At 36.3% G+C, this 18,890-nt stretch overlaps 1 protein-coding gene and 1 long non-coding RNA gene across 7 annotated transcripts in view; both read left to right on the top strand.

Moving 5' to 3' along the window:
- The window catches only part of sec31a (SEC31 homolog A, COPII coat complex component), a 29,593-nt gene extending 19,411 nt beyond the window's left edge, over positions 1-10,182 (top strand). For 3 of the 6 annotated variants that reach the window (XM_058789838.1, XM_058789833.1, XM_058789837.1), the window contains 8 exons: positions 2,700-2,781; positions 4,734-5,081; positions 6,128-6,166; positions 6,729-6,787; positions 6,871-7,122; positions 7,232-7,351; positions 8,858-8,929; positions 9,053-10,182. In XM_058789838.1, the coding sequence (XP_058645821.1) occupies positions 2,700-2,781; positions 4,734-5,081; positions 6,128-6,166; positions 6,729-6,787; positions 6,871-7,122; positions 7,232-7,351; positions 8,858-8,929; positions 9,053-9,232 (1,152 nt within the window). In that variant the 3' untranslated portion in view covers positions 9,233-10,182. Of the gene's footprint in view, positions 1-2,699; positions 2,782-4,733; positions 5,082-6,127; positions 6,167-6,725; positions 6,788-6,870; positions 7,123-7,231; positions 7,352-8,857; positions 8,930-9,052 lie in introns of all 6 variants that reach the window. The other 3 variants (XM_058789835.1, XM_058789834.1, XM_058789836.1) reach the window with 3 other exon arrangements.
- Positions 10,183-14,729: 4,547 nt separating this feature from the next.
- Positions 14,730-16,860, top strand: LOC131548526 (uncharacterized). The gene is made up of 5 exons (XR_009273181.1): positions 14,730-14,788; positions 15,439-15,496; positions 15,668-15,905; positions 16,187-16,229; positions 16,566-16,860. It is a non-coding gene; the product is annotated as an uncharacterized LOC131548526 (long non-coding RNA).
- The last annotated feature ends 2,030 nt before the right edge of the window (positions 16,861-18,890 follow it).

The raw sequence follows: 18,890 nt of genomic DNA on the forward strand, positions 1-18,890 counted from the left end.
TCTAGCTTACTCCAGTGACTTCCATTATTAGTGCATTTAACTGTAGACACATTTTTGTTTGCTTTTCTGAACTGAGAATTCATACCTGCAAACTCGTCTCTGCCGTTCAAAAGATTAACGTTTTTTTTTAAAGAAGTCACTTCTGCTCATCAGGGCTGTATTTATTTGATCGAAAATACAGGACAAAAACAGTAATATTGTAATGGGTTTCTATTTTTATATACTTTAAAATGTAAGTTATTGCTGTGATCAAAGCTGAATTTTCAGCATCGTTACTTCAGTCTTCAGAAATCATTCTGAAATCATGCTGATTTATTATCAACATTGGAAACAGTTGTTCTGCTTAATATTTTTTTTTAGAACTTGTGATACTTTTTCTTTGAATAAAAAGTTCAGCATTTATTCAAAATATAAATCTTTCCTAACAATGTAAGTCTTTACTATCACTTATTGTCAATTTAATACATTCATGCTGATTAAAATGTGTTAATTTCATTCAAATTAAAAGAAACTGTCCCCAAACTTTTGAACAGTAGTGTATATTTTTGTTACAAAAGATTTCTATTTTAAATAAATGCTGTTCTTTTTTTTAATTTCTATTCATCAAAAAATCCTGAAAGCTGTATCACAGGTTATAAAAAAATATTAAGCAGCACAACTGTTTCCAACATTGATTATAAATCAGCATGATTTCAGAAGGATCGTGTCTCAGCTTTGATCACAGAAATAAATTACACTCTAAAGTATACTAAAATAGAAAACCGTTATTATAAATTGCAATAATATTACTTTTTTCCCTGTATTTTTAATCAAATAAATCATGTTATTTATTGTTCTATGTTTTAGAGTTGGAGTTGTTTCCAAACCACGTTACTTTCTAAAAAAAACCATGTAGTTTTATTCTAATATCAGAAATGTAAGTTTTTGAAGAATTGAAAGAGTATTAATAAGTATTATTTGTATTATTGAGCTCCTTTTTCATCAGTCCAGAGTTTGCAGGTGTGAAGTTTCTGATTTTCTGTGGCTTCTCTTCATTCATACATTAATGCAGATGTTTGTTTTGTATCACATGTTTGTCTCATATGTGTTGTTATAACATCTAATATTTTCACCTACCGTATTTTCCGGAACATTAGTCTCAACAAACTTGCATTTAAGAGGGGAAAAAATGCACAAGTCACATCAATGTATAAAGCACATTTTATTATTACATTAAGAAATAATGTAAAATACTGGTAAACATCTACAAACATTATAAGCACTATAAAAATATATCTTTCCTGTTATGTTCTGAATAATTTAAAGTTGAAAGGTTTGTTATGGAGTGAGGGAAAGTAAAATACAACTATAAATATTGGCACTCATTATATCAAGCTAAAACAAATGTAAGTGAAACTAAAATGCATTATACATATAAACTTGGGCTCACGTTCCTCTCTCATTCCACAAATCCAGATTTGTGCACTTTGCACAGTTTGTGTGCTTGACGTTAATGTTATAATAAAAAACACAGCTTATATTCTGTAAAATACGGTACCACTGGTTGTCCATCACTCTCTCTTGCTCCTGTGGTATGATGTTACTCCAGTGTTTATGTATCTAGTACACTTTTAATGTCACTGATTATAATCAAATCTCTCCCGTTGTCCTGACGCAGTGCAGTTGTGAGGATTACAGCCTGACATACACCCAACCTTCAATCTCCAGACTGTCCTGCATGCTTGTCTTTTGTCCTAAACTGTACACTGCATTTCATTAGCAGCTGGGCAGCTTCTCAAGTGTTTTTTTTTTTCCCCCAAGGACAACAATTTTACAGTCCTTCACATTTATTTACATGATTATTGTAGATATGCTGAAGCTTGTGCTGTAGCAGTTTAGTTTTGTACTTCATAAAGCTGGAGTCAGATGTCAGCGTACACGGTTTTGACTAAGTTGGTGGCTCGTAACGTTAGACTTTTGACATGTTTAACATCTGTGCATCAGAATCAACATATAAAATATGCCATTAATTCATAACAAAAGGCACTAGTTGTTTGGGTTCTTTATGTAAATGCTATAGGTGATAAGTGATATTTAACTGGCAGATGCACTGTAATGTAAAGGGTGACATGATAGTGTAATAATTGTTCAAATGTACACTATTGTTCAAAAGTTTGGGGTCAGTAATTAATATTTTTATTCAGACAGAAATAAACCGTCATAAGTGGCAGTAAAGACATTTATAATGTTACAAAAGATTTATTTTTGAAATAAATGCTATTATTTTAAAATTTTCCATCAAGGAATCCTAAAAATCCGATGTATCACCGTTTCCACAAAAATGTTGGGCAGCACAACTGTTTTTAAAATTTATAATAATCAGAAATGTTTCTTGAGCAGATTTCTGAAGGATCATGTGACACTGAAGACTGGAGTAATGATGCTGACAATTCAGTTTTGATCACAGGAATAAATTATATTTTACAATATATTTACATAGAAAACAGGTATTTTAAATTGTAATAATATTTCACAATATTAGTGTTTTTAATCAAATAAATGCAGGCTTGGTGAGCAGAAAAGACTAATTTAAAACATGAAAAAAATCTTACCGACCCCAAACGTTTGAGTGTTGTAGTATAAAAAGATCTCTAGTGTTGGTGGCAGGCCGGATCACATGATGAGTCAGATGTCATCTAAACACGTTTCTGTCTCTCCAGGTGGAGTCCTCCGCTCCAGCCTTTGGCCTTCAGTCTCCAGTGAGTGCGTCCGCTCCGTTCCTGTACTCCCAGCAGTACCAGAGTAAGTGTACTTAGACAAAGGTTTGTTTCCTCACTACATGAGCTCAAAGGTGACGCATTAAAAAGCTTTCTCCTATCAGTTGTCAAATATTACACGTTTAGCTGCTGCTTACCTCACACTCTTTCACCTGTAACACTAAAGAATTCATGTACGGTTTGTGAACCAGTGAAGCCCGCCTTTGGTTTAATTGGTCATGTCAAACATTTTGACATTGACGAGCACTGTTAGATTAACTCTTTCTAGACAGCTGGTTATTCAATAAATTAAAATTTTCAACAATTTGCCAATCAAGTGCCCACAGAGCAAAACTAAGCCAGTTCACTTAACGACGGCCTGTCATTGGCCAATGGACTTGTTGGCTGTGTCCAAAATGACATAATCTCTGAGCAGGTACTTCTTTTTATTGAGTAATTACTTTGCACCAAGTGTAAAAGTACAATCTATAAAGTATGAATGGAATCTGAACATACTATATGTGACCCTGGAGCACAAAACCAGTCTTGAGTCGCTGGGGTATATTTGTAGCAATAGTCAACAATACACTGTATGGGTCAACATTATAGATTTTCCTTTTATGCCAAAAATTATTAGTATATTAAGTAAAGATCATGTTCCATGAAGATATTTTGTAAATTTCCTACCGTAAATATATCAAAACTTAATTTTTTTGCTTAGTAATATGCATTGCTAAGAACTTGGACAACTTTAAAGGCGATTTTCTCAATTTTTTTTTTTTTTTTGCACCCTCAGATTCCAGATCTCTGCCAAATATTGTCCGATCTTATTTAGCTTTCAGATGATGTACAAATCTCAATTTTAAAAAATTGACCCTTATGACTGGTTTTGTGGTCCAGGGTCACATATCTGCCATGTTGTCTTTGTCATGTAACCAACCTGCATCAGTTGCGTCATTTCAAGTTTTCATTTAATATTTTATTCATGCTTTTCAATTCCAAAAAATGTATTTATTTTTATTTTTTTAAGTAGTTTTAGTTTTGCTTAAATGCAATTTGAGGTGGATTGTTTTGACTTGCTCAGTAAGCATCTGTCTAGATATACATGGAAATCCATTAAAAACACCTCATAATAAACCACAGCAGCTAGATTTGCACAAGCAGGCGACACTCAGTAAAAATCTGATTTCCCCTTAGAAAATTAAACATGGTTTTATTATAGTAAAAGTGTAGTAACCATGGTTTTTGGCTTGTATAACCACAGTTACCAAGGGTAAACTATGGTTATTGCAGCAAAACCATGGTTAATTTGTGGTTACCATAGTTGAACTATTGTAGCCATGTTATTTTATTTTTTTGTAATAAAACCATGGTTAATTTTGGTGCAGAAATGAGTTCACCAACAAATTTAAACTAGTGCTGCCAAATGATTAATCGCGATTAATCGCATCCAAAATAAAAGTTTTTGTTTACATAATATATGTGTGTGTGTGTGTGCTGTGCACATTTATTACGTATATATAAATACACACACATACAGCATATATTTTGAAAATATTTACATGTGTGTGTGTGTGTGTGTGTGTGTGTGTGTGTGTGTGTGTATATATATATATATATATATTTAAAATATAAACATAACATTTTTCTTAAATATATACATGCGTGTGTTTATTTATATATATACATTATAAATAAACACAGTACACACACATATATTATGTAAACAAAAACTTGTGATTAATCGCGATTAATAGTTTGACAGCACTAGTGTAAACTTAACCAATGCACAAATTTTTGTACGGATCCTGGCTGCTGTAAAATCTTTGCATGAACTTTTTGCTCAGTATGTACTCAGATGTATGTTAACAGTTAAAGATCATTTCACTAGAGCTGTTTATTAATGTTTGCACGCTCATAACTGTGGCTGTACTGTGAAATGACTCTATGAATGACTAACTGCATATGCCTGTTGTCTCCTCTCCTCATGATCTTCAGACTATCCTCCTGCTCAGCAGTTCACGCCTGCCGCCGGGACTCCTGGCATCTATCAGCCTCTTCAGTACTCTTCCTCTACGGCTTCTCCTCTTCATCCTCCACCCTCCTCCTCCTCCTCTGCTGTCTATCCTCCACAGTTCATGCATCCTGCCTCCTCTCAGCCGGCAGCTCCTCCTGTGATTCCTGGGCCTCCTCAGGGAGGTCAGCCTTTCTCTCCTCCTCCTCTCTCTTCTGGCGTGTCTTTCCAGCATGGTGGGCCAGGGTCGCCCGCGGCTTATCTTCCTCCTCCGGTCGCCAGAGCTCCAGGTACTCAGAATGAACCCGCACTGATTCCAGCCTCCCAGAGAACAGATCTGCACTCAGCACCAGATCTAAGACATACAAGCAGTATGAGATCTGATGAAACAGATGAAAATCATCAGGTCTTTCATATATATTGTAGACACACTACTGGTCAAAAGCCTTTTCTGCTCACCAAACAACAAACAGTAAACACAGTAATTTTGTGAAATTTTATTACAATTTAAAATAACTCTTTTCTATGTGAATATATTGTAAAATGTAATTGATTGCTGTGATGTAAAGCTGAATTTTCAGCATCATTACTCCAGTCTTCAGTGTCACATGATCCTTCAGAAATCGTTCGAACATGCTGAATTGCTGCTCACTTAATAATAGTTCTTACTATGAATGTTAAAAACATCTATTGGAAATAGAGACATAATATTTCAAAGAATTCTGTCACTTTTGATCAATTATTTGCATCCTAACAGAATATATATCTACACAATTTTTTTTTTTCTCTCACTCACTTCAAGCTTTTCAATGGTAATGTATGACAGATGACAGTTTCTACAAAAATATTGGGCAGTTTTCAACATTGATAATAATCAGAAATGTTTCTTGAGCAATAAATCAGCTGCATATTAGAGTGATTTCTGAAGAATCATGTGACACTGAAGACTGAAGTAATGATGCTGAAAATTCAGCTTTGACTCGGATATAAATTACATTTTAACATTCACATAGAAAACTGTTATTTAAAATTGTAATGAATATTTCACAATATTATAGGTTTTATGATCAAATGAATATAGCCTTGGTGAGTATAAAAGGCTTAAATCTTTCAGACTTTTTTCAAATATATTAGATAGTAGTATATTCTAGTAGCTATATTCTGATTGGCTGTTTGCAGTGTTATTTTTGAACTAATAAAGACAAATAGGTGATTAAAAGTGGTGATCAGTCGAGTTGTACACATACAGTTAAAAATTACTACCAGTGGTGAACTGGTGCTGTTTATTACCTGTTTATTACCTAAGTTTCTAAAATCTCCATGTTGCCTTAAAAAAAAGTTGATGGACACGTCATGCGTCCGCTATCTTATGTATTTGCAGGAGGATTAAATCAAGACTCAACCTGGTCTTTGGAAGGTGAATTTATAAAGAGAGTTATAACTATCTAACATGGAGGACCGTAATTTTCCATCTTGGATTATTAATAAATAATTGCAAAATTCAAAATCAACAAGATTCACTAAAATTTTGCACAGTGATTTTGGTTTTCTGAAGTAATTCTAAAATGCATTAATCACTCATTTAGCTATATAATGATGAAATATTGGCTGTAAATAAATATAAGGACATAAGCAGTCATTTTGCTCTGCATTTGCACGGTAAGTGTGGTAAACGTCACTGTGGCTGTAAAAAAACGTATGCCTTAAATTTTAAAATGGCGTATTTTGTTGTCCAATATAATTGATTGTTTTCTTGCATTGAGTGCTGCATGCAGAACAAATCTTTAACTGTTGAGTCCTGCAGTAGTTGTGATTTAAGAACCTACTTCCAATCAGCATGATATAATATTCATTAACAACTCTATGCTCTCCATTTTGAGTGTTAAACTGATGTCCACCCAGCATTAACCTCTCAGATGTCCAGCAGGGTTGACCATGCATTGCCACCAATTGAAATGATCTCTTCTGTTCCTCTGCAGGACCTCAGAACGGCTGGAACGATCCTCCCGCACTCAACAGAGCTCACAAAAAGAAGAAGGTGAGTTTGAAGATCGTCTGCTTGCTCATAACCTACGTGGATTAGACTTGATTTCAGAAAAACATTGTGTTTATGGTCTCCAGATGCCAGAAAACTTCACTCTACCAGCACCCATTACAGCACCCATCATGGCCCCTTTAGGAGACCCTCAGGTCCCTGCTGCCCAAACCATGCAGACCCTTCAGCAACAACAACAGGGTCCAGATCAGCCTGTGGGCCCAGCCACCTTCAGCCCCATCCAGCAGCAGCCACTGGGACCCCCGGGCAGAAACCCCAGCATGCCTCTGGGCAACATGGAGGGTGCGCCTGGAGCGCCAATTGGAGATGTCATAAAGGTATTAGTTTATGTACAATAAACCTACAATGCTAACCCGTAAATGTTTGTTGGAAGCGTATTAGTGGTCGTACACTTAGTGTTTTACCCATACTATACTTTATTCTCAGCCACTTCAGTCCATACCGGCTGAGAAGATCACTAAGAAGCCAATCCCTGAGGAGCACATGGTTCTGAAGACCACTTTTGAGGGACTTATCCAGAAATGCTTGGCTGCTGCTTCAGACCCGGTTTGTTTACAATTAAATGACACTAAAAGCAATCGCTTGTTTCACGATTTCTTGGTCTTCCAAAGCTACAAAAAAAAACAGATGTGCATGTCAGAAATCATGATTGGGTATTAGAAGAAGATAGCATCGACTTTACTTGTTTCAAACAGTAAACTAATGCCAGGCTTCAGAAGTGCTAATGAGTTAAGGCCCGTTCACACCAAGCACGATAACTATAAAGATATCGTTCTAAAAATCTTTCTCAATATTAAAGAATAGCTGAGTCCACACCACAGCTATAACGATAAAGGCACAGAGAAATGATATCGTTTGAATCACTTTCAGAACGATTTTTTCCAGCCGATGAACGATACAAACATTGACATCCAATCAGAATCCATCCTGCTATATATGAGCTGGAGAATTTAAACCCGCAGACAAACATGTGCTTAAAATAAACAGCCGATATCGTCCTCTGTGGTGTGGATGCTAATATCGTTATCTTTATAGTTATCGCTCTTGGTGTGAACAGGGCTTTATCCTTGAATATTATAATGATGTGATACCTGGTTTTACAAAATAAATTCTACAACAAATCTTTAGTGAGAATACTGTTCATTAAAAACACACCAGTAAGTGTTTTAAATATCAGATATACATGTTGTTTTTTTTGTTTTTTTTTAAATGTAACTTTTTTTTTAATCAATTTGTAGTGTCCTTGCTGAATACAAGTATTCATTGTTTTCAAAAAGAAAGAAAAAAGACTTTGTGATCCCAAATTTCTGAACAGAATATTGGTATATTGGCTCTCGTGTAGTTATCACGCCATTTCTATATGGTGTGTCCCTAGTTTTCATTTTCATATTTACTACTAAATGTACTATTACGTACATGCAATTTGTTTTATTGCAATTTGCATTCACAAGCTCTTGATTCGATTATGATCTGAAATCTATAGCGATTCGTTTGGATATATATCCAGTACAATACTTGTCAAAAACAGTACAGGGAATCTTTTCAGTTGATACATTACTATAATAAAGGTTAAAATTAACAACAGTATGAATTATTAAATTAAATCGCTATTTATTTTAAGATACAATAATCAACTTCTTAATGATATATAATATTTCTACTCCAATTCATTGTTGAAATATAAACATTTAAATATTGACTATTAAAAACTAGTGCTGTCAAACGATTAATCGCGATTAATCGCATCCAAAATAAGTTTTTGTTTACATAATGTGTGTATTTTGTATAAATACACACAATATATACACATAATAAATATACACAGAACACACACATATATTGTGTAAACAAAAACTTTTATTTTGTATGCGATTAATCGCCATTTGACAGCATTCATTCAAACTCCTTTTGAAAAACATATTGACCAGCATACAAGTTATTACACACAGTAAATATTACTACTACTACCAAAAAATGTTTGTTTGCATGTTCTTCTGTTTCAAATTTCCCAGCATTCGAAGTAAACAGGTTTTTTCGCCTTCATCCTAACAGCAAACCAAGAGGAAGTTGGATGATGCTCATAAGAGGCTCGAGTATCTCTACGACAAGCTGAGAGAGCAAACAGTGAGTATTTTACTGTGAATGAACACTCACTTTCATGTAATCCAGCGGTAATACCACAAGCCTCAAAATACCGCTGGTGTTTAAATGTGATGTTTTGAGTGAGACGCAAACTCTTCTCTCCAGCTGTCTCCAGCTATAGTCAGTGGTCTGCACAGTATGGCCCGCAGCATCGAATGCCGCTCCTACACCGACGGACTCAACATCCACACACACATCGTGAGCAGCAGCAACTTCAGCGAGACGTCCGCTTTCATGCCTGTCCTGAAGGTGGTGCTGACACAAGCCAACAAACTGGGTGTTTGATATCCGCTGTCTGTAACACACAAACCAACAAGTATTCTCAAACCCTCAAGCCATCATTCCAGGACCAGTTGTGCATATACTTCGCCAGTCTTAACCGATCTGGTTTACAGCGACGTTTTTGTTGTTTATTCTTAGTTTTTTTTGTCACATGTTTTAATGTTGTTGTTGTTATTACATATTTGTAATCATGACAGAGCAGAGTGCAATAGGGCTTTCCCCTTTTATGTCTCCAGTTTTAATGGTAAATTAGCTTCATAAAATGAAATGCGAGTTTTATGCTTTAGCGGCAAGCTAATCGTTTCAAGTGCACCGTGCATCATTTTTAATTTATGCTATTCATTTGGCATGATTATTTTGAGTTTTAAGATGTTTACGATTATCGCAGCTCCTCTGCATTTCAATTTATTTTCTGGGAATCTTCTTTGATTTACGTTACGACATCATTTCTGCAGATGAAGTTTGGATTTGGCATCAAGGTAACATGAATTGCAATGAATTTTTATTTAAGCAGTTTATTTGATTTAGTATTTGGCATTCGTACAATTGGAAATTTACGATTAAATCTTGACTTATGTTTGTTTCATAATAATGCTGCCTGTCTTTTATTGTACATCACCACATGTTTTAAACATCTTTTCACATCTTACTTCTGAAACAAAGGGCAAAAGAAATAGGATCTGAAGTGTGAAAAAAGGTCAGGCTACAATAAAGGGAATGTTTCTTTTTTTTTATAATCATCCTTTTTTTTCTTTTTTTAAATCAGTCTCAGCCAGCTATCGTTCTGTTAGTAAGTCTGTTTTGAGCAATTTTGCATATGGCTGCACAAAAGTTTGGAGGCTTGCTCTAAAACGCTGGGTTTTTTATGCAATCTGTGTACGGTCTCAGTAATTGAGATTGCACTGTAAATCTGATGACTTTTTTTGCAGTTTTATTAAAAACAAATTAAGACAGCTTGTTTGTTTCTTTTTACAGATGCTTCGTTTTAAATGTTAAATTCATATACTACACATGGCATTACATATTCATGTAAAAGTGTATACTAAAGTATTCATATTATATTATTATACAAATTTATACTTAATTTAATTTGCAAACACCTCATACTTAACAGGAGTTGATTACTGTGCTTTAAATATGAGTAATATGTGTACTGTATATACATATATATATATATACAGTGATGTGAAAAAGTTAGGACACCCCATTGAATTCCATGGTTTTCTGTATCAGGACATAAAAAATTATCTGATCCTTGGCTGGTCTTAAAAATTGGAAAATAAAACCTCAGATGAACAACATCACATGAAATATCACACTGTGTCATTTATTTATTTATTTAACAAAAATAAAGCCAAGATGGAAAAGCCATGTGTGACAAAGTTGAAAATGATTCAATTGCCTGTAGATCCACTTTTAGCAGCAATAACTTGAAGTAATCATTTTCTGCATCAGTCTCACATCGTTCTGGAGGAATTTTGGACCACTCTTCTTTATAACATTGCTCCAGTTTATTGAGGTTTTGGGCATTTGTTTATGCACAGCTCTCACCACATGATTTCAGTCAGGATGAGCTCTGGACTATGACTGGACTATTGCAGAACCTTGATTCTTTTATTTTCAGCCGTTCTGTTGTAGAATTGCTGGTGTGTTTGGGATCATTGTCCTGTTGCATCACCCAATCTTGGCCAAGCTTTAGCTATCGGACGGATGGCCTCACATTTGTCTCTAGAATACTTAGTTATACAGAGGAGATCGTTCAGGGTCGACTCGATGACTGAGGTGCCCAGGTCCTACGGCTACAAAACAAGCCCAAAATCATCAGCCCTCCACCAGCATGTGTAGCGTTTGGTACGAGGTGTTTGTGCTGATATGCTCTTTAGGTTTTCACCAAACATGGGGCTGTGCATTATGGCCAAACATCTCCACTTTGGTCTCATCTGGTAAAAGGATATTGTTCTGGAAGTCTTATGGTTTGTTCAGATGCAACTTTGCAGACCTAAACCATGCTACCATGCTTTTTTTAGATAGAAGAGGCTTTCTTCTGGCAAGCCTTCCAAACATGCCATACTTGTCCCATATTTTTCTAATTGTACTGTCATGAATTTTATTATTTAACAGGTTAAGTGAAGCCTGTAGAGCCTGCAGTGAAGTTCTTGGGTTGTCTGCCATTTCTCTGAGCGTTACACGGTCTGATCTTGGGGTGAATTTGCTGAGACGTCCACTCTTGGGAAGATTGGTGTCTGCTTTGAATGTCTTTCACTTGTGAATAAACTTCCTCTTCCTTACTGTAGATGGATGGACTTCAAATTGTTTGGAAATGGCCGTGTTGCTCTTCTCAAACGGATGGCAGCAACATTGCTTCTCTCAGATCATTGCTGATGTCTTACCTCCTTGGCATTGTGTTTACACACTCCTGGAGGCTCCAGACCAGCAAACTGCCAAAACCTCTGCTTTCATGGAGGTGCTCACACTTGCTGATGATCAGTTAATCAAAGGAATTTGATTAGCAGTGCCTGACTGCTACTTATAGTCTTAATGTTAACAGTAAGGGTGTCCTAACTTGGTCACACATGGCTTTTCCACTTTAGATTTATTTAAAATAAATAATGCCACAGTGTAATATGTCATGCGTTGTTGTTCATCTGAGGTTTTATTTTCCAAATTTTAAGACCAGCCCAGGACCATTTATTTTTGTATGATGTCCTGATACAGAAAACCATGGAATTCAATAGGGTTTTCTAACTTTTTCACATGACTGTATGCATGTATGTGAACGCCATCTCTCAGCAATTCCAGTGAAATCAAATATTAAACGGACTGTTCATCCAAAAATGAAAATTTGTTCCAAAGTATGATACAAACCATGACTGAAAAAGCAGAATAAAGTCTTACAGGTTTGGAACGCATGTTAATCAAAACAAAAAAGTTAAAATCATTAATTACTGGAATATCAGTAAAAGTCTTTTTTCACTGCATTCCATTAATAACTGCGCACAAACACTTAATTCATATCCAGATGGGTTTATTGGCTTTTTAAATTGGACACTGCATAGACTGTTTATTTTTTATAAAGCTAATTACAAATACTATAATCTAGCCCTAACAGAAGCTTTTTTAAACAGGGAGCTTTCTGCACCCTTTGAATGATAAAAACTATTACATTTATATCCTGACAAATGAAGGCATCCCTGGATGATCTCAGAAGCAGTTCACTTCTGGACACAAATTTGTCCCTAATATATGGTTAGATGGGTATATAGACACGCACTTATGTTTTACAACTCTATATCTATGTTATTCCTAATGTTATAAATAGTGCATGCAGTCTCACACATTATTGCCAATACAATTTGACAACTGTTTTATGGTATTAAACTGTACATTTCTCTCAATACATCTGGACACATTCAGATATGTGATGTTTGACAGTGAAAACAGTAACGAGTACTTTAAAATATCCATGACTGTTATTACTGGCATTACTGTCATTAATGCACAGATGATTGCCATATGAATGTTTCTGTATGATCTTCAACAAGCTGTGAACAAGCTGAGCATTAGATCACAGAAACACTATTATAACACAAATTAAGCTTTAATTAAACACTCGTAGATACACTTAAAGAATAAATGGTCATATCTGGTGTTTTAATGAGAACAGAAGTGCTCGCGATTAGTAAAGTGCGCGTTAATTCATTCTTAAATCTCAACAATTTACATTTTTCAGGCCAATACAAAATACACCCCAATATTAGACCATTTTTACCTGTAAACCCTTAAATCGGCACGGAATAATAACAAAGCATTTATTCACCAAACAGACAGCATGTTATGATAATTTCCTAAATCACAGTTTTATTTCTGCTCCTCCTAAAAGTACAGTACAGGACTAGTGCTACGAGTTTTGCGGCGCAGAAGCCCCGCCCACAGCGCAAAACGGACCAATCACGTAGCAGCTCAGCAACGGCTCTCCAGCAACAGTGGAACGTTAATTAGATTGTGACGTCACAGTTACATGCTGCTTTGCTAAATCTTTGCTAAATCACTTGCAGTTAGTTGCTCATTTTGGTGTTTCTAACTTTGCTCATGTTGCAGTCTACCATAGTTAGTCATTCAAAATGCTGGTTACTTTACTTGGAGTAATTGCTTTAGTTCAGAGGGAAAGGAGAAAAGTCCACAACATCGACTCGGGTCAAGATGAGAAAGTGGAGCAGAGTGATGTTCCTCCTGTGAGGAGTCCTGATGGTAAATGTGCTGATCCGGACGGTGAGGATGAAGCTCTGGTTTTATTCTGTGCTGATCCGGACGGTGAGGATGAAGCTCTGGTTTTATTCTGCGCTGATCCGGACGGTGAGACCGGTTTTATTCTGCGCTGATCTGGACGGTGAGACCGGTTTTATTCTGCGCTGATCCGGACGGTGAGACCGGTTTTATTCTGCGCTGATCTGGACGGTGAGACCGGTTTTATTCTGTGCTGATCCGGACGGTGAGGATGAAGCTCTGGTTTTATTCTGTGCTGATCCGGACGGTGAGTCCGGTTTTATTCTGAGCCGATCCGGACGGTGAGACCGGTTTTATTCTGTGCTGATCCGGACGGTGAGGATGAAGCTCTGGTTTTATTCTGTGCTGATCCGGACGGTGAGTCCGGTTTTATTCTGAGCCGATCCGGACGGTGAGGATGAAGCTCTGGTTTTATTCTGTGCTGATCCGGACGGTGAGTCCGGTTTTATTCTGTGCTGATCCGGACGGTGAGGATGAAGCTCTGGTTTTATTCTGTGCTGATCCGGACGGTGAGGATGAAGCTCTGGTTTTATTCTGTGCTGATCCGGACGGTGAGGATGAAGCTCTGGTTTTATTCTGCGCCGATCCGGACGGTGAGGATGAAGCTCTGGTTTTATTCTGCGCCGATCCGGACGGTGAGGATGAAGCTCTGGTTTTATTCTGCGCTGATCTGGACGGTGAGGATGAAGCTCTGGTTTTATTCTGCGCTGATCCGGACGGTGAGGATGAAGCTCTGGTTTTATTCTGCGCCGATCCGGACGGTGAGGATGAAGCTCTGGTTTTATTCTGCGCCGATCCGGACGGTGAGGATGAAGCTCTGGTTTTATTCTGCGCCGATCCGGACGGTGAGGATGAAGCTCTGGTTTTATTCTGTGCTGATCCGGACGGTGAGGATGAAGCTCTGGTTTTATTCTGCGCCGATCCGGACGGTGAGGATGAAGCTCTGGTTTTATTCTGCGCCGATCCGGACGGTGAGGATGAAGCCCCTCTTGTTTTATTCTGCGCCGATCCGGACGGTGAGTCCGGTTTTATTCTGCGCCGATCCGGACGGTGAGGATGAAGCTCTGGTTTTATTCTGCGCCGATCCGGACGGTGAGGATGAAGCTCTTGTTTTATTCTGTGCTGATCCGGACGGTGAGGATGAAGCTTTTTTTTTTTTTTTTTTTTGGTTTTATTCTGTAAATGTTGACGTCCCTGAAGCTGCAGTCTGTCAGACAAAGGACAGAGTTTCACCTCAGTCCAGCCAGCTGCAGTATAAGAAGAGAAAAATTATTGGTAAGTTTGCTACTATAACCTCAACATAACCCAAAACACACGCATGAATTATTCTTTAAACTGGGTTTAATATGCACTTTGTTTAATGGTAGCTCTTAAATAATATGAAAATAGTTTTTTAACATTCAATACATTTTTAAATTTAAGGTGAAATTGTATATTTTACACAGAATTTTTTTTTTATGACCACTACAGTTTACAGTTCACAGACATCAGTTCATACAGCTATGAAATCGGCGTTCAGCTGGGTAGAGGAGGCTTTGAGACCGTTTATGATTAGTAATATACATTGCTAAGAACTTCATTTGGACAACTTTAAAGGCGATTTTCTCAATAACTTTTTTTTGCACCCTCAGATTCCAGATTTTCAAATAGTTGTATCTCGGCCAAATATTATCCTAACAAACCATACATCAGTGGAAAGCTTATTTAGATGATGTATCAACCCTTATGATTGGTTTTGTGGTCCAGGGTCATATATATGAACTGTTCAAAGCATTTAACCTATCAGACTTGTTAAAACATGCTTAGAATTTAAATTCATGACAATGTACATGTATGTTCACAATTAATGATTGAAATTAGATTAATTCGGCACACAAATGAATTGTAAATCTTACACAAATCCTTTTTTTTGTTTTGTTGATCAGGTGGCAGTAAAATACACCTCCAGCAGGAACACTGGGACACAGAAAATCTGTCAGCATCGTAAGTAGTCTTTGTTCTCTCTGTTTCTGCTCTTACTCATAGTCACTGTTTTCAAAATCTTATATTAACATTAATCACAGACTATGAATGATTTTTCAACAGACTATCTATCCTTGTCAGCAGTTTGGTCCTATATCCATCATAACATCATAGCAACTGTCTTTCTTCTAGGACGGTTATCCCAATCCCGTTCCACTGGAGGTCGCTCTGTTAATTCGAGCAAATCAAGGCCCCAGGGTTCCCGAGATCATCCAGCTTCTGGACTGGCAGGAGGAGCCTGACCGCTGCATGATGGCTTTCCCCCCCGTTTTTCTTCACAGAATGCTGCAATTTTGTTTGCTGTTGTCTGCAGATCGACCCAAAGCAGCGGATTGAACTGGAGAAACTCAGTCTCCACAACTGGTTTATGGTAAAAAAACATTTTGATGATTTTTAAGTATTTTTGATTTGGTTTGGTTTAAATATCAGATTATAGACATTTGCTTTTTTACGCTACCTTTCAGTACATCCTGCAACTATCATATAGTCGATCCACTGTATGTTTAGACTTTTTGAAATATTTTTACTTGTTCTTAAATTTCCTTTTTTTTTACTTTAAGAATGATGCCTCTCTTTGTTGTGCATTTGTTTTCTATGCATTATCTGTTTTGAGTTGAGACCTAATAAACCTGATTTGTTTGTTTTTTTCAGACTGCAGACATGGACAATAATAATGACAAGAGGACAGTTATTGGTTAGTTTGGTACTGGACAACACACACACACACTTGTGAGAAAAAGTCTGTTCTTATTCAGGCATGAAGCAGCTTATAATCAACAGTTTAATCCTTTATGCTTTACATTGACTTTATTATGCACTTTGTTTTATGGTAATTGATAAGTTAACTTTTTCAACATTCAACAGGATTTTTTCTGACCGCCACATTTCACTTAAATAGTCCTGTTGTGTGACATGAATTAACAAAAGCACATATATTGAACGTAGCGTCTCAGTTAACATAAACCTTGTTGAAATAGTTTTAGATGAGTGCTGTCACATGCTATGTCGACACTTATTTATCTTTTAACAGACATCAGTTCATGCAGCTATGAAATCGGCGTTCGGCTGAGTGTAAGGTTTGGGACTGTTTATGCAGCGACCCGTTTGAAAGATGGCCTTCAGGTAGCAGTTTTCATTACTTGCAATATCTAGATAATGATTTTTGTCTTGCATTGTACTTGTCTTAGAGTGTCTCATATCCACCATTGAGAGCGTTTGACCTGTCAGATCTGTTTAAATGGTCAGACGTGCTTTACAAATTTTTATTTAAAAACAAAAATGTATATCTCAATTCAGGGTTAATGATTGAAATACATGAACTCTGAACACATTCAGAGCAAAACTTAAAATAATTAATGAATAAATAAATATATAAATAAATACAAAGATGCATGAATTTAAACACTATAATTAATAAATCTCTCAAAAATGTTTTTTCCCCCCTTTTTACATAAAGAGGATAAAGGGTCAGTCACATTTAACAGTATGCAATAAAGAAAAGGACATTTTTAAAATGTAATTTTAAAAAACACGTGCCAAGTTTCAAGAAACAGATTTTTGTATTTACAATTATCAAGAAATGTTTGTATTATGAAGTTTTAAAAAAGGTAAATGTTTTTTTTTTTTAAGGTGGTGTTTACAAAAAGGTTTTAAGGTGGTGTTTTTCTGTTGTAAACATTTTAAGAGTTTTGGCCATTCATTTACACAACAGTGGAGTTTTGGGACTCTGAAACAAAAACATTTGAAAACAGGTTTCAAAGTGCAAGTATTTAAAACAATAACGTTATCGCCTCAGCGAATTTGTGTGACATCGTGCTTGTGTATTATGTGTTCAGTCTATAGGTATGTGCGCAGACTCGTAGTGTTTCTTTACAAAGCTAACTACATCTTCACCACCTGGCATGCATAATACAGCGTGTCTAGTCGTTTTCATTGATCTGCGTGAACAAGAATCAGTTTGACAGCGGTGTTGTCTGTACACAAAACTTAAAAAATAAATTAATTAAAAAAAAGCTAAGGAAAAACCTTTTTGAGGAGTCATTTTTCTACCTTATCTTAGCCTTAATATGATCTTACTGTATCTTATTTGATATTTTGAGACTTATTGTCTTTGTGTAATGTACAGTTCAGGTATGAAGACTCGCTTGTGACTGAATCAAATAGGATAAGCAATGCACATCGTGTCACACTACAGGCTGCTCTTTCACACACTTCCTCTAACCTTTTCTTAATGCATCAGTATAAGAAACCTCAGCGAAATCTCCTGCACGGTAAGTGCTTTGACTGTACCTCAGGTGTGTATATTTTTGGAGAAGGACCTTAGAATCCCTCAGAAGAATCACTGCTAAGAAGACTGAGGTTTTTTTTTAACTTTCATACAACATACAGTGAGAATAAAAATAGGGCCTGAAATAAAACCCTGAGGCTCACCACAGGAAAAAAGCTCAGGAGATGAATAGTTACAAAAACTGTCAGCAACCTGTCTAAAAGATAGGAGGGAAATCATCGTAAAACTATTCCGTTAAAACTAGCCTCCTGCTTTAGGTGATCTGAGGTAGGTTGTATCGAATGCTGCATTTAGATTAAGCCAAATTAAAATAGCTGATCTACCAGAGTCCAAAGTGAGCTAAAGGTCATTTGTCACAAGAATATTATATATGCAATAAAGACTGATGACCTAAGCAGAGAAAACCAGTTATCCCTCTTGTGGGTAGAGGCTGTGCAAAGGCAGTGCTCTGAAACATCATTAAAGTTATATAAAAATACAGAGTTATCAGCCAAAACTATTTGCTCTGGAACAAATAATAGATTAATGAGACCAAATACTGCCTGTTAGATTTACCCAAAATGAATTATATCACAAGTTTAACCACTACAGAGACATCAGAGCCAACGGCAAATTTTCTCCCAAATTATTTTACTTAATCCCAGTCTTTCAGTTGAAAGTGTTTAAGGATGTTCTTTGTAATCCTACAGGATTTAGAGGTAACTACCATGTATAGAACGTAGCTATTGTTCACTTTTTTGTATTTGTTAAACACATTTACACACATTTCCATAATCAGCATATTTGGATTAGAAGTGTTCATACAATCAACAGATGTCAGGAAAACACATAAAGCTTATCAAACATGATAAATGAAAGTTCAAACATGCTTGATGCACAAGAACAAATGAGGGTTGTTCTCACGTGTCTCATATGGTTTGTTCTTGCACTTCAAGCAAGTATGGTTGAGCTTCCGTTGAACATATTTGAGGTGCTTTATGTACGTGCCTTGATGTGATGTAAAGCCTAAATTAAGTTTTTGGGTGAACTATCCGTTTAAAGTAAAACAAATGAATTAAAGATTATAGC

Source organism: Onychostoma macrolepis, chromosome 10, assembly GCF_012432095.1.
Source record: "Onychostoma macrolepis isolate SWU-2019 chromosome 10, ASM1243209v1, whole genome shotgun sequence".
NCBI classification, from domain to species: Eukaryota; Metazoa; Chordata; class Actinopteri; order Cypriniformes; family Cyprinidae; genus Onychostoma; species Onychostoma macrolepis.